Source organism: Salvelinus namaycush, chromosome 8 (assembly GCF_016432855.1).
Source record: "Salvelinus namaycush isolate Seneca chromosome 8, SaNama_1.0, whole genome shotgun sequence".
NCBI lineage: Eukaryota > Metazoa > Chordata > Actinopteri > Salmoniformes > Salmonidae > Salvelinus > Salvelinus namaycush.
Genome location: NC_052314.1, coordinates 16,886,850 through 16,901,313, shown reverse-complemented (window position 1 = coordinate 16,901,313; position 14,464 = coordinate 16,886,850). Strand labels below are relative to the sequence as shown.

The window sequence follows — 14,464 nt, the reverse complement described above, 5'->3', positions numbered from 1 at the left end:
GATGAACGTACTTTGGTGCGAAAAGTGCAAATCAATCCCAGAACAACAGCAAAGGACCTTGTGAAGATGCTGGAGGAAACCGGTACAAAATTATCTATATCCACAGTAAAACGAGTCCTATATCGACATAACCTGAAAGGCTGCTCAGCAAGGAAGAAGCCACTACTCCAAAACTGCCGTTAAAAAAAGCCAGACTACGGTTTGCAACTGCACATGGGGACAAATATCGTACTTTTTGGAGAAATGTCCTCTGGTCTGATGAAACAAAAATAGAACTGTTTGACCATAATGACCATCGTTATGTTTGGAGGAAAAAGGGGGAGGCATGCAAACCGAAGAACACCATCCCAACCGTGAAGCACGGGGGTGGCAGCATCATGTTGTGGGGGTGCTTTGCTGCAGGAGGGACTGGTGCACTTCACAAAATAGATGGCATCATGAGGATGGAAAATTATGTGGATATATTGAAGCAACATCTCAAGACATCAGTCAGGAAGTTAAAGCTTGGTCGCAAATGGGTCTTCCAAATGAACAATGACCCCAAGCATACTTCCAAAGTTGTGGCAAAATGGCTTAAGGACAAAGTCACGGTATTGGAGTGGCCATCACAAGGCCCTGACCTCAATCCTATAGAACATTTGTGGGCAGAACTGAAAAAGCTTGTGCGGGCAAGGAGGTCTACAAACCTGACTCTGTTACACCAGCTTTGTCAGGAGGAATGGGCCAAAATTCACCCAACTTATTATGGGAAACTTGTGGAAGGCTTCCCAAAATGTTTGACCCAAGTTAAACAATTTAAAGGCAATGCTTCCAAATACTAATTGAGTGTATGTAAACTTCTGACCCACTGGGAATGTGATGAAAGAAATAAAAGGTGAAATAAATAATCCTCTCTTCTATTATTCTGACATTCTTAGAATATAGTGGTGATTCTACCTGACCTAAGACAGGGAATTTTTGCTAGTATTAAATGTCAGGAGTTGTGAAAAACGGAGTTTAAATGTATTTGGCTAAGGTGTAAACTTCCAACTTCAACTGTATATTTAATCCCAGCCCCTGTCCTCGCAGGGTGCATTTTTTCTCTTGGTAGGCCGTCGTTTTGTACACTCAGTGTATAATGCAAACAAAAGGATATAGCAAGAAACGTTATGGCCTTATCTCAGTTTAATAAAAGAATAGATTATATTTTTACACTTATTGTGAAAATCAATTATAATTATGTAAATGGCTGCATCCAGGTCAGACGAGAGATGATTCAGGATGTTATTATTCTATCAGCGTGTCCTTCCTGCCCTACCCTGGCACTACCAGCCCTGTACCAGCCAGCTCTGTTCTCCTCTTTCTGCTGAGCCTTCGTCTTCTCCTGGCAGACATACAGTAGGTCCAGAGAGAGAGGGATTGCCTAGCCCAAATAGGACAGCACAGAGAGGGAGAGAGCTGACTGAAACAAATGGACAGACTGTGAGAGGAGTGGGAAGAGAAGACAGTACTTGGCTGGGGTGTGAAATAAGAAGGGAACAGAAAGAGGGAGATGGTGTGTGAGAGAGAGACAGTGCGTTCCAGGTTGAGACTGTAGACAGAGTATGTAGGTCCCTGAGAGCATTAACAGCAGGGCAGGAAGAGGGGAGGGTGTTTTGGCTGAGAGAGCAAAGCACTGCATATGAAGAGCTACATTGTTGTGAGACTCAGAGAGCTAGAGCAGTGGTCTTCTGTTTGTACAGGGATGTATAGACTTCATGTTTATGTAGCATCATCATCACGACTCTCCTGTCATACATTTCTTCTGTTCTGCTTTGTGCAAGTGGGTTATTGGTTGTCTGTGTAGTTATACTGTGTATTTATGCTTTGTCATTTAGTGCAAAGTTGGTGTGCAACTCTGACGGTGTGTTTGAGGCCTGTGGGTAGTTGAGTAGTGTATGTTTGTGTGTCAGTATTTTGGTCAGACAGTGGACAGCTCTTTGGCTCTATGGCTCGTCAGCTCTGAGCCTGATGAAGCGTTATTTCTGTCCTTGTTTCAGCTTACTGGTGGTAGGTATCCCTCTCCGTTTGACCTGAGCTGTCTTTTCATTGTTCTTTCTCTCAAAGGGTTACTTTTTCTGGAAAAAACAGTTGAAAGTGATTTTGTGCACTGTGTGTAATGTTACCATAAAAGCAAGCAGATGGTACTGTATGTCCGTCTTCATTTCACTTCGATGAGATACGCAGTATTAGATTTAGTAGTGTCTCATCTAGACCTACTGTATGGTTAGTTATCACTCAGACCTTTGTACAGTGTGTAATCAGATAGGGGGTCAGGGTCTACTCTGTATAGTACAGCATGTACAGTCATTTGGTTAGCTCTGATCAGCCCCGGGTTGTGACCGGGTTATGACCCGTCTGTCCCCTCAGAGCCAGGACTGGAGTAAGAGTGATGAGAGACTACTGCAGGCTGTAGGGCAGAACGAACCTGACAAAGTAGCTGCTCTGATCGTGAAGAAGGGACTCTGCCCCACCTAACTGGATGCAGAGGGGAAGTCAGCGTACCAAAAGTACCAAACACTTAGGGCCAGTTTCCCTGACACAGGTTAAGCCTAGTCTTGGACTAAGAAGTACTTTCAATGGAGAATCGTTATTGAACTTGCTTGTTAGTCTAGGACTAGGTTTAAATGTGTCCACGAAACGTCCCTTTATGTTCAAACTGTCATTGAGAGAGGGTAAAGAGTTTAAATATTTTCTACTTTCTTTGTTGTCATTATTAGTTTTGATGATCTTCTTGTTGGTTATATTCATAACCAGTGTTATTCTCTTCCTGGTAGGTTCCACCTCTGTGCGTCTCAGGGTCATCTGGACTGTCTGGAGGTCATCCTGGCTCACGGGCCAGACATTAACGTGACAGATGGCTCAGGTGAGACGACAGTCTCATTCAGTGAACATGTTAACATGTTTAGTGTCACTGATCGCCAAGGTAATGCTTTGTGGCTATAATTGGTCAAAACAACATATTCAAAGTTTATTATCTCAATTATAACATGCTCTCTTGCAATTTGTTTTTGTTAACTCATTCATTCCCTCTCTCGCTTGGTGATGGCCTTATCAACTTCAAGGCTTCAGTGCCATTCACCTAGCAGCCAAGAACGGCCAGCCTGAGTGCCTGAAGAGACTATTACAGGTACAGCAGACAGACATAGTTAACATTACTATAATACATAGAAAATAAGGTATGCAGTTATCATACATTTTTGGTGAATACGTCTCATACTCCCACAGGAGAGATTGCCTGTAGATTCCACAGACAGCTTTGGTCAGACAGCGTTGCATCACGCAGGTATGCAATGCCCTAGCTATAATGCAATTGATTACAGCACCATCTGTGTAACACTGTAAACAACCCAACTTTTAAATACCTTCCATTTGTCTACCTATGGTGTCTGCCCATCTTCCTGCAGCTGTGAGCGGCTGCTTGTCCTGCACTGAGACTCTGTGGGACTGTAAGGCCAGTCTGGATGCCCAGGATGGGGTAAGTGGCGTAGGCTTTAGACTGCCTCTGTACAGCAACAATCACCAAGCCAGGTCCTGGAGAACTACAGGGTGTGCAGGGTTTTGTTACAGCCAAGCACTATAATGTGATTCAATCAACCATGTTAAGCCACTGTGGTCTCGTCTATCTCAGGATGGGGTGAGCCCGCTGATCCTAGGAGCCCAGATGAGCAGAGTGGAGCTGTGTGCTTTCCTGTTGGACAGAGGGGCCAACCCCAACATACAGGACAACCAGGGCAGGTAATTCAACATTAGATTGACTTATGCAAGACAAACTGTGAACACAACTGAAAGGTCAAGTTCACTTTGTTTTTGTAAAGACATGTTAGGTGTCCAGACAATGTTTTTGCGATTTCACTTGGTTTTGAGAAACTTACCCCACCAGCAATATACTTCCTCATGCTCTTTCTGCTGTTGCAGGGGCAGAGAAACATGAACAAAGGCTCCATAAACCCAATACATTTCTGTGGTCGAACACGCACAGGTTTTCTCATTCCCATTGTGGTGATACGGGAAACGAGAAAGAACGTACACGGAAATGTATCGCTCAAGTCCAACAAAATGGAATATAAAGTTGCGGATAAAGTTTGGAATGACAAAATGTCATATGTACAACATCTAAAGACCTGCGTCACTATACTGAGAGCGTTGCCATTTCTAAAAGGATGTATCTGGGTGTTTTTGGAGCCTTTGTTCAGGTTTGATGTCTGCCCCTGAATCTGTAGAACGAGCATGGGGAAGTCTATCCCTGGTGGGGTAAGTTTCTCGAAACCAAGTAAAATTGCAAAAAAGGGTATGGACACATTCCATTTGCATCAAACATAGAGATTTGGTGAAAAAAAGTATGTCCTGGTTTTTGTGTTGTAGGTCAGCCCTGATGCTGGCCTGTAAGAGTGACAGTGCAGAGACAGTGGAGGTGTTGCTAAGGGGGGGGCTAACCCACAGCTGGCCGACGCCTTCGGACACGACGCAGCCCACTACGGCATAACCGCCGGCAACCAGCGCATTGCACAGCTTCTGCAGAACTGTCTTCCAGGTAACCCATGGTAACCTCTTGATGTCTCACCTGCTGACTGAAGCAGGGTTTGGCTCAATTCCTTTTAAATTCGAATTTTTGTTGAGTTGGAACTTCAAACCATTTCTTGACTGAACTGACTTGAAATTAAGTTGAGCACAACCTTGCTCTGCTACCCTTTAGGCCCAGTCTGGGGCTCCATTCTGGGCCCTGGTAGAATGGTGGATATAATTATAATTGATAGAACAGACCACATTCCCTGCTGGTTATACCAGGGGCCAATTTCAAATGTTCAATTAATTAGCATTGGCAACTACTACAACACTTTGTATGCTATTTAATGTACTGTACCAGAATCCATGGAGCATAATCCTTTCTATCAGTTGTAATTCTATGGCCTGGTCTATGGCCCTACTCTGGTCCCCCAGGAAATGGCTGTAATGTGAGGAAGTGGATGAGGTAAAGGGGACAGCTGGGGGTAATTGTAAAAGCCTGAAACAGAGGCTTGCTGCACTTTTATCTTCAAACAAAGGCTTGGTGATTTACGAAAAACAGATGTGTGCTTTGTTTGAAATGGAGATGAATGGAAGCAGAGCAGTGCCTGAAATGTCTCTGATGTATCTGTGATATATGAGGACTCTTGTGTCTTACAGCTTACAGTAGGGCTGTTTGGTGTTATACTGAGTGCTACGATATATAGGAGGATTTTTATGGGCCGGTATGCTTCTTAGCTATAACTACAGTGTGTATGTGCGTGTGCGTGCATGCGCGTGTATTGAATCTCAATGGACCAGAGGTTAAACGGATTTGCCGTTTGTCTCTCCCCATGTATACATAGCCACTGAGGGCAATGGCGAGGAGGTAACTGACCACTCAGCTTTTTATTTTCACTCACTACACATTCAGTACATGTGAAAACCTAACGCAACTATTTCTAGATTGTACATAATAGAATTTACAACATAAGAAGGAACACCAACTTCTTATCCCATTTTCAATCTACAACAATATCTTTTGAACAACAACAGCTGAAGTAACATCACACATTAAAAGCTAATTTCACAACATTTTGGGCTACAGTACTGCCTGGCTTTGCTTTTGTCCTTGCTGCTATTTCTCACCTGTTCCCCTGTTCCTTCTGCTTGTCTGTGTCTCCAGAGGCAGCCCCCACCTCCCCCTCCTCTGCCAGGGGGGACCACCCCCCGCAAGAGGCAAGCCCCTCCTCCACCTCGCTCCCCTCCCCAGGTACGAGGCCAACTCCAGAGATGGATGGCACAGTTTTTACAAAATACTTTCTATATGATTCTTACTAACTCTAACTTATGCTAGGCTGTGATGATCATAATCATACTAACTTTAATAACAATGTTCAGGGACTCTCCATCCCTGCCTTCTCCTGCACCCCAGAGCTCTCCTCCCCCTGCCTCTCCCTCAGCTCAGTCTCCAGAGACACGGCGCTCTAATCAGGCCAACCTCGTGAGTTACTTCCCCTGCCACGGCATACTGTATGCATAGCACCTAAGCATACAGGAGATAAAATAGGCTTATATTTATGGTATACAACTCAACACAACTCAATTCAAAGGATTAATCTTTAGATATCAATTTTGAATAGCAGTATTCATGACTAAAGTAACAGACAATACATAGTGAATCACTATCTACTGTATTAAATTTGAGACTGCTAATGAGTATGGTGCTGCTGTTTGACTGTGATACTACTGATATGCATTTCCTTGTGTGTGTCTGTGATAGAGAATGAGGAGGTTTTTGAGGAGATCCGAAGGCTGCGTCTGGAAAGGGGGCGTCTGCTCCAGAAGATTAAAGGTCTGGAGCAGCAGCAGAACAGCGCACCCACTGCCGTGGAGGAGGTACTGCATGCACGGTTCATTTCCCAGCCTGAGATACAGCTCAAACCCCCATTCCTTGGAAACTTCTCATATATCTGAAAGGATGTTAGAAATCTGGTAATAGCTGTGCACTCACTGTCTCCCTGTGCTAGCTGACCCAGCTGAGAGAGTGTCTGGAACAGGCGGAGGCAGAGCGGGACAGGCTACAGACTGAGCTGGAGGAGCTGAAGGCAGGTCAGGTGATCGGAGCCAGTGACTCAGATGATGACATACTGGACTTCCCAGGTGTGTGTGGGGGGAGAGAGGGAATACTGCTGGCAAATTGTTACAGATGCCGTATCTTAATTTTTGTCCCAGTTTCTTACAGCAGAAAAATTATCCTGCAGCAACAGGAAATGTGAATTATTATGTGGATTATAATTAATGGACATTGTTTGTAGGGCTTAATACATTTTTTGTTTGTGCAAATCATGTCTGAAATAAAGAGGAAATTACCAACTTTGGAAGCCTTTTTAAACCCCAACCCCAAGCTTGCATTTCCTGCAACAACAGGATGATCAAATTAAGATACGGCATTTGTATATTTGTTAAATGGACCAAATGTTGGATGGATGTATGGACTAGGTTGTAGAACCCTAATGAGTCATACATCATAACTAGATGATGATTTTCACTCAAATTCTACTGCCATGGTAATGGCTGATGTTTTGCAATGTGTTTGACAAAATATGACATTGATTTACCCCGTATATCTTGAAGGTGCTGAGAAGCTGCTCTCCAGGCGGTCCAGAGAGTCTCCCTCTGCTCTGGACGAGGAGGAGGCAGACTCCCCGAACTCCACCTCTCCTGGTCCTGCAGACCCAGACACTGTGGCTGAGCTATGCAGACAGGTGGATGAGCTGACCTCACAGAACCAGGAGCTGGTCCTCAAAGTGCAGGTAAGAACACACACACACACACACATACACGCCATCAGCTGATTCATTGATAAAAATGGGGTTATCAAAAGGTCATCCAGACCAGAGAAGTCCCAGTCAGCAGATGATGATGATGTTGATGGACTGGTTCAAGGATGGCTGAACAGCGTCAGATTGGACCGTTTGTCATATTACCACTTTATAGGTCTATGATGAAGCAGTACCCAGGTATAAATAGAATAATAGCATCACACAGAGACTTAGTGCAGGCTTTCTTCACTAACTGGGTCATGGTCTGTACAAGTAGACAGAATTAGGACAAAGGGTTACAGCCCATGTGTAGTGAATAGTATAGTGAACAAAAATATGAAGGCAACATGCAACAATTTCAACGATTTTACTTAGTTACAGTTCATATAAGGAAATCGGTCAATTCTAATACATTCATTAGGCCCTAGACTATGGATTTCACGACTGGGCAGGGGCGCAGCCATTGGCCCACCCACTTGGGAGCCAGGCCCACCCACTGGCGAGCCAGGCCCAGCCAATCAGAATGAGTTTTTCCCTACAAAAGAGCTTGATTACGGATAGAAATACTCCTCAGTTTCATCAGCTGTCCGTGTGGCTGGTCTCAGACGATCCCACAGGTGAAGAAGCAGGATGTGGAGGTCCTGGGCTGGCGTGGTTAAATGTGGGGCCCATTGGACGTACTGCCAAATTGGAGGCGGTTTATAGTAGAGCAACAGCTCTGGTGGACATTCCTACAGTCAGCATGCCAATTGCACGCTCCCTCAAAACTTGAGACATCTGTGGCATTGTGCTGTGTGACAAAACTGCACATTTTAGAGTGGCCTTTTATTGTCCCCAGCACAAGGTGCACCTGTGAAATGATCATGCTGTTTAATCCGCTTCTTGATATGCCACACCTGTCAGGTGGATGGATTATCTTGGTAAAGGAGAAATGCTCACTGACAGGGATGTAAACAAATTTGTGCACAAAATTTGAGAGAAATAAGCTTTTTTGTGTGTATGGAACATCTTTTATTTTAGCTCATGAAACATGGGACCAACATTTGACATGTTGCGTTTATATTTGTATTCTGTGTATTTAAACCCTGGATTGCTGATGCTATGTATTGGGCATTGAGAGGCTTTGAAGCCACTGGTCGCCCATATTGACACTCCCCAGTACGTAACAGTCCTCCATAGGCATGAATGGAATCCTACAGTATTTCAATTAAATGTTTAAAGGTCAAAATTACGTTTTGTTGTAGTGGGGACAGTAACATTAGTTATCTCTAAAAATTATACTTTCAGGGAAATGTTTTAATGTATTTTTTTATTTGTATTAAGGTGTCTGTAACAGAATAAATGTAGCAAAAACTAATGTAGACATTAATAAATGCATTTCTATAGCTTCCTAACAATTTTTTACAATGGTGAGGGCGTGCCAAGATGGAGGCACAGTGGCTTCAATACCACGCCTCCTATCAACCATCTAGTGTACTGTATATATAAATCATTGGTTATAACCAGGCTACCATTGGAGGGTTTGTCTGGGACTGTGTGTGAGGTGCAGCAGGGATGGTGGTACAGCACAGAAGCTAACTATGAAGCTGTCATGAAGGAAGAGGAGAGGAAGCAGTTCTGTGAATGTGGACTTAAAATTGTGACATCAAAATAGGATGCTTGACTTATGAGATACACATCACAACTGTTAGCGAAGAAAGAAAACCCTTACTGATTATTTCTGTACTGTGATTTTGTGTGGTTTGCAGATGCTGGAGATGTTTGAGAAGGATGACCCTGACATGCAGACAACCGGCCCAGACTTTGTCCCCAGGGCTCTGTATGACTCCCTCAGGAGGGAGTTTGAAGCTCTACAGGAGCGCTACTCCCAGGCCCAGGCTTCATCTGAGGCCTCCAGCATGGCGGGAGAGGGGTAAGGATTATCACCCACAACACCAGCCCCACTGTATACCCTCTGGATAAGAGTATCTGCTAAATTACTAAAATGTCACATTTACATCCCTCACTAAGGTTAGAGTTCAATTTTTAGAGGTGCCCTGGGGTGGACTACAGTAATATATTAACATGGACACCCCCAGAAGGCTTCAACATATTAACACTCGTCCAGTCCTAACACTCGTCCAGTCTTTAAGCCCACTATTTAAGAGGCAATATGTAATTTGAACCCTGCCAGCCACAGTATTGTAATTGAAGATTCTAACACAATATGCCAACCATAGGTAAGCCTCTCACTTCACTTCAGTTCTGATGTTTATTTCTTTTCACCTCCAGGTGTGAGGAGACGATGGAGGGAGGAGGAGAGGGAGAGACAGGGGCAGAGGAGGAGAAGGAGGGGAAGGGGAAGGAGGGGGCGGAGGATGAGAGCAGTAAGGAGCTGAGGGAGAGGCTGTGTGGCAAGGAGGAGCAGCTGGCCCACTCCCAGTCTGAGCTGGAGAGGCAGCTGGCCCACTCCCAGTCTGAGCTGGAGGAGCTGAGAGAACAGGTGCACCTGAGGGTATATTCTGGGGAACAGGCAGGGGGAATGGGGGGTGAGAGAGAGACCCCAAGGGGCAGCAGCGAGGTGGTGAGCCTGGAGACGCAGCAGCTGAGAGAGAAGGTGAGGGAGCTGGAGGAGGCGCTGAAAGAGAGAGGGGGACAAGGAGAGGGACAGAGGGAGGAAGCGGGCCTGTGGGAGGGAGAGGGGTAGAGCGCAGAGGACAATGACACAGTCAAACAGCTGAGAAAGAAAGTTTAGGAACTACAGGCAGCCCTGGAAAAGAAAGGGACAGAAAAAGAGTTTGAAAAGGAGGACGGAGGAGGGGAGAGTGAGAGGGTGAGGAGTCTCAGGGAGAGGGTGAGCGAACTGGAGGCCACCCTGGCGGAGAGCAAAGTGTCGGGGAGAGCTGGGAGAGGGAGAGAGTGGTAGAGCCAGACGGAGAGGTGTTGCGTAGGCTCCATGTCCGTGTGGTGGAGCTGGAGGGGGAGCTGAGGGACTGTGTTCCCTGTTCGGAGATGGTCGAGGTGCAAGTGACCCTGCGTCTGCAGTGTGAGCAGCTGGCCAGGGAGAGGTCCGAGGCCAGCCTGAGACTGAACAAGGCCCTACTGGAGCTGGAGAGACTACGGCCCCCCAGCCCCACACACTGTCAGGGAGATGAGGAAGAGAGGTCGGAAGGGTCAGAGTCCTCCATCACATCCGGTGTGTTTTTTCCTGGTGTCAACCTGGTGTCCTGTTACTAATCAGGTTTCCATCCAACCATTTCATGCAGATGAATTACCTGATGCATGAAAAAAGTAATGACCGGGCTGTTGGAAACAGGAAATGCCGGAACAATTTCATAATTGTCTGCAGACAATTTGTTTGTTCGACATTGTGGGTTCTTTTTATGTCTGTAAAATTGATTATGCAAAAAACATCGGCGGAAAAGCCTTTATGCATAAATATTGATATAATAACCATCATATCGAAATAAACTTGGAGTCATGCAATGATATGTTGTGTGACTCGGTTTATTGCAGTTTATTAGGCTACATATGAAATAAGTTATGATGAACTTCACAGGCTGGTGAAAGTTCAGGGTGATGAGCTTGATGCTCATTTCCAATAAATATCCAATATCCATATCCTTATTCTGGTGACATGGTGATTGATGCTGGGCTGCCGTTTGACCCCCCAAAATGATCTTGCTTTTATCCATAATAATCTCATCATGTAGACTAGCCTACCAGCACTGTATCTGCGAGCTGTTGGCTAGAGCACTTGTTCCAAGACCAGAGTGGGAACATTTGCCATTTAAGGTTTTTGTGAAAAAAACCTTGGTAGAGTTGAAAATGCAATGGAAACCCATTTAACTTTAACCGCAAAAGTTATTTTAATGTGCACTTCTTTATCACGCACAGCCTTTTATCTGCAACAAGTCAGTGTGATGAAAACACATCTCTGGTGGGAAATATTTGCATTAAATCTGTCGCCAATTGGATGGAAACCTGGCTACTCCGCTATTATAATGTTCTCTGTCACTTATCAAAAAATGTTGCTCTCTTTGGGGCATAAGGACAAATTATTTTACTGTAGTTAATTACGGTGGTAAGCTGTAAATAACTAGTTTATAACCATTAATTTGCTTTCACTTCAACTGGGCACACATTGGTTAAATCAACGTTGTTTCCACATTATTTCAATGAAATTACATTCAACCAATGTGGAATAGATGTTGAATTAACATCTGAGCCCAGTGGGTTCTGTCCAATCAGAGCTCTTTCTTAGCTTTGCGTGGTGATACTTCTCACCAATAAGAGCACTCTCTACGTCTGTGATATTTCTTCTCTAATATCAGAGCGCTCCCTGAGACGGGTGAGGGAGGAACTGGAGGTGGCTAGGCAGGAAGCAGCTCAGGCGCCGGACTGTCTGTGTGCGGAGCGCGAGGGTCGGTCTCAGGACACCCTCCACCTGAGACATGCAGTACCCCTGTCCCAACACACAGAGGCGCTGACAGCTCTGTCGGAGCAGCTGGCCCAGACAGCCCAGGAACTGCAGGCGGAGAGGGCTTTGCGATGCCACGCCCAGACAGAGACGGCCAGGCTGGAGGCCCAACTACAGGCCACACAACAGGACCTTATACCCTGGGAGGAGCATGACAAAGTTAAGGTTAGCTTCAAATGGTATTCTAGCAAATAGCAAGAATGAGCTGTTTGACTCAAATCATACTACATTGAGGTCCTAAGTGAATGGACATTAGGCTTTTATTTAATAATCTACAAATTGTAGATCAAAATCATGGGGTTGTGCAATCAATATCATTTGGCACTAATAACAACCCCTCCGTCATCATGTATGACCCACAATCAATAACTGTAGCCTACAGTAAAAGTACTAGGAAAGCACCCTCATGTTGTGTTTGTTGTCCCTGCTGTGTATCAGGCGGAGCTGCAGCGCTCCCTGCAGGCTAGTGAGAATAGTGCAGCGGAGACCAAGGAGGCTTTGCGTGTGAAGGAGACAGAGCTGAGAGACCTGAGGTCCCAGAAGGCTGTGGAACAGGGCCTGGTGTCCAAGGAGGACCACGAGTCCCAGCGCCTCTCACTGCAGGCCGAGATCAACGCATTCACCGCCCAATTCAACAACCTCACACGCAAACACGAGAAGACTTGCACCGAGGTGTGTGTTGTATTTGTTCCTGTTCACCAAAATACAGAGAATTTTAACAAAGTTAGAGACTGAAACCTTAACTCAAGAGTTAACCACAAGCCACATGCTACTGACTACACATTGGACTTATGTGCACCAGGGCTTCCTTTCTCCTAGCATTAGTTATGTGTGTGTTCTATACAGTATCTCCTTGCCGCCTTTCCTTTCATGGCCATCGACGTGCTCTCCCTCCTCCCATTGTCTTTATCTCTCCTCACTCCCCCCTCTCTCCCCTCTCCCCTGACTCCCTCCCAACAGGTGTTCCAGGTGCAGCGTGAGGCTCTGTTTAATAAGAGTGAGTGTCAGGTGGCCGAGGCTCAGCTGGCCACAGCGCAGCAGCAGCTGGCTGACCTGCAGGCCCAGTCCAGCCACGTCCAGGAGCTCCACAAAGACATCCAGGACTCCCAGGCCCTGGTCAAGGAGAATGACCGCAAGGTAAGACTGAGACACAAATGATAGAAGTAAAATTTAGCGACACTGTCCTTTATTCAAAATCGACCCCTAGCCCCTCCCCCTTCGCCTGGCTTCCCATCCACTTCACTCTGGTCAAACACCACACCAACTAACATTTATTCTACACGAGGAGTCTGGATTTGATCTCCTCCCCGATGACTTTTCGAATGCGAACACATTCAAACCGTTCTGATTGGTCCCAAAAACCGATGGGTTGGGCCAGAGCCTGAACACACGTGGGAAAGCGGCGTTTCGGAAATAGAAATTGGCTTTGATACTCTGATTGGTTACAGACAATCCAATCGCTGATGACTTGTTTTGTACAACGCCCCTCACTTTGACGTCAGCAGAAACAGCTTCTACAGTGGCGGTCTCAGACTGAGTGTACAGTGCATTCAGAAAGCATTCAGAAAGTATTCAGACCCCTTGACTTTTTCCACATTTTGTTACATTAGTCTTATTCTAAAATGTATAAAATAATTTTTTCCCCTCATCAATCTACACACAATACCCCATAATGACAAAGCAAAAACAGGTTTTTAGATATTTTTGCACATTTATAAAACATAAAAACTGAAACATGACATTTACATAAGTAGTCAGACCCTTTACTCAGTACTTTGTTAAAGCATCTTTGGCAGTGATTCGAGTCTTCTTGGGTATGACGCTACAAGGTTGGCACACCTGTATTTGGGGAGTTTCTCCAATTATTCTCTGCAGATCCTTTCCAGCTCTGTCAGGTTGGATGGGGAGCATCGCTGCACAGCTATTTTCAGGTCTCTAGAGATGTTTGATCGGGTTCAAGTCCGGGCTCTGGCTGGGCCACTGAAGGACATTCAGAGACTTGTCCCGAAGCCACTCCTGTGTTGTCTTGGCAACCCCAATCTGAGGTCCTGAGCACTCTGGAGCAGATTTTCATCAAGGATCTCTCTGTACTTTGCTCCATTCATCTTTTCCTCGATCCTGACTAGTCTCCCAGTCCCTGGTACTGAAAAACATCCACATAGCATGATGCTGCCACCACCATGCTTCACCGCAGGGATGGTGCTATATTTCTTCCAGACGTGATGCTTGTCATTCAGGCCAAAGAGTTAAATCTTGGTTTCATCAGACCAGAGAATCTTGTTTCTTATGGTCAGAGTCTTTAGGTGCCTTTTGGCAAACTCCAAGCGGGCTGTCATGTGCCTTTTACTGAGGAGTGGCTTCAGTCTGGCCACTCTACCATAAAGGCCTGATTGGGGGAGTGCTGCAGAGATGGCTGTCCTTCTGGAAGTTTCTCCTATCTCCCCAGAGGAACTCTGGAGCTCTGTTAGAGTGACCATCGGGTTCTTGGTCACATCCCTGACCAAGGCTCTTCTCCCCCGATGGCTGTTTGGCCGGGCGGCCAGCTCTAGGAAGAGTCTTGGTGGTTCCAAACTTCTTCCATTTAAGAATGATGGAGGCCACTGTGTTCTTGGGGACCTTCAATGCTGCTGAAATGTTTTGGTACTCTTCCCCAGATCAGTGCCTCAACAAAATTCTG

The 14,464-nt window shown here is 45.6% G+C and overlaps 1 protein-coding gene across 1 annotated transcript; it reads left to right on the top strand.

Moving 5' to 3' along the window:
• Nucleotides 1-2,367: 2,367 nt before the first annotated feature.
• Nucleotides 2,368-12,945, top strand: ankrd24 (ankyrin repeat domain 24). Its single transcript, XM_038998909.1, has 16 exons — nt 2,368-2,454; nt 2,818-2,884; nt 3,426-3,496; nt 3,650-3,756; nt 4,384-4,432; nt 5,690-5,776; nt 5,939-6,007; nt 6,289-6,402; nt 6,534-6,666; nt 7,141-7,319; nt 9,077-9,240; nt 9,696-9,924; nt 10,281-10,503; nt 11,642-11,952; nt 12,226-12,459; nt 12,748-12,945. The coding sequence occupies exons 1-16, from the start codon at nt 2,368-2,370 to the stop codon at nt 12,943-12,945; spliced, it is 2,322 nt and encodes a 773-aa protein (XP_038854837.1).
• The last annotated feature ends 1,519 nt before the right edge of the window (nt 12,946-14,464 follow it).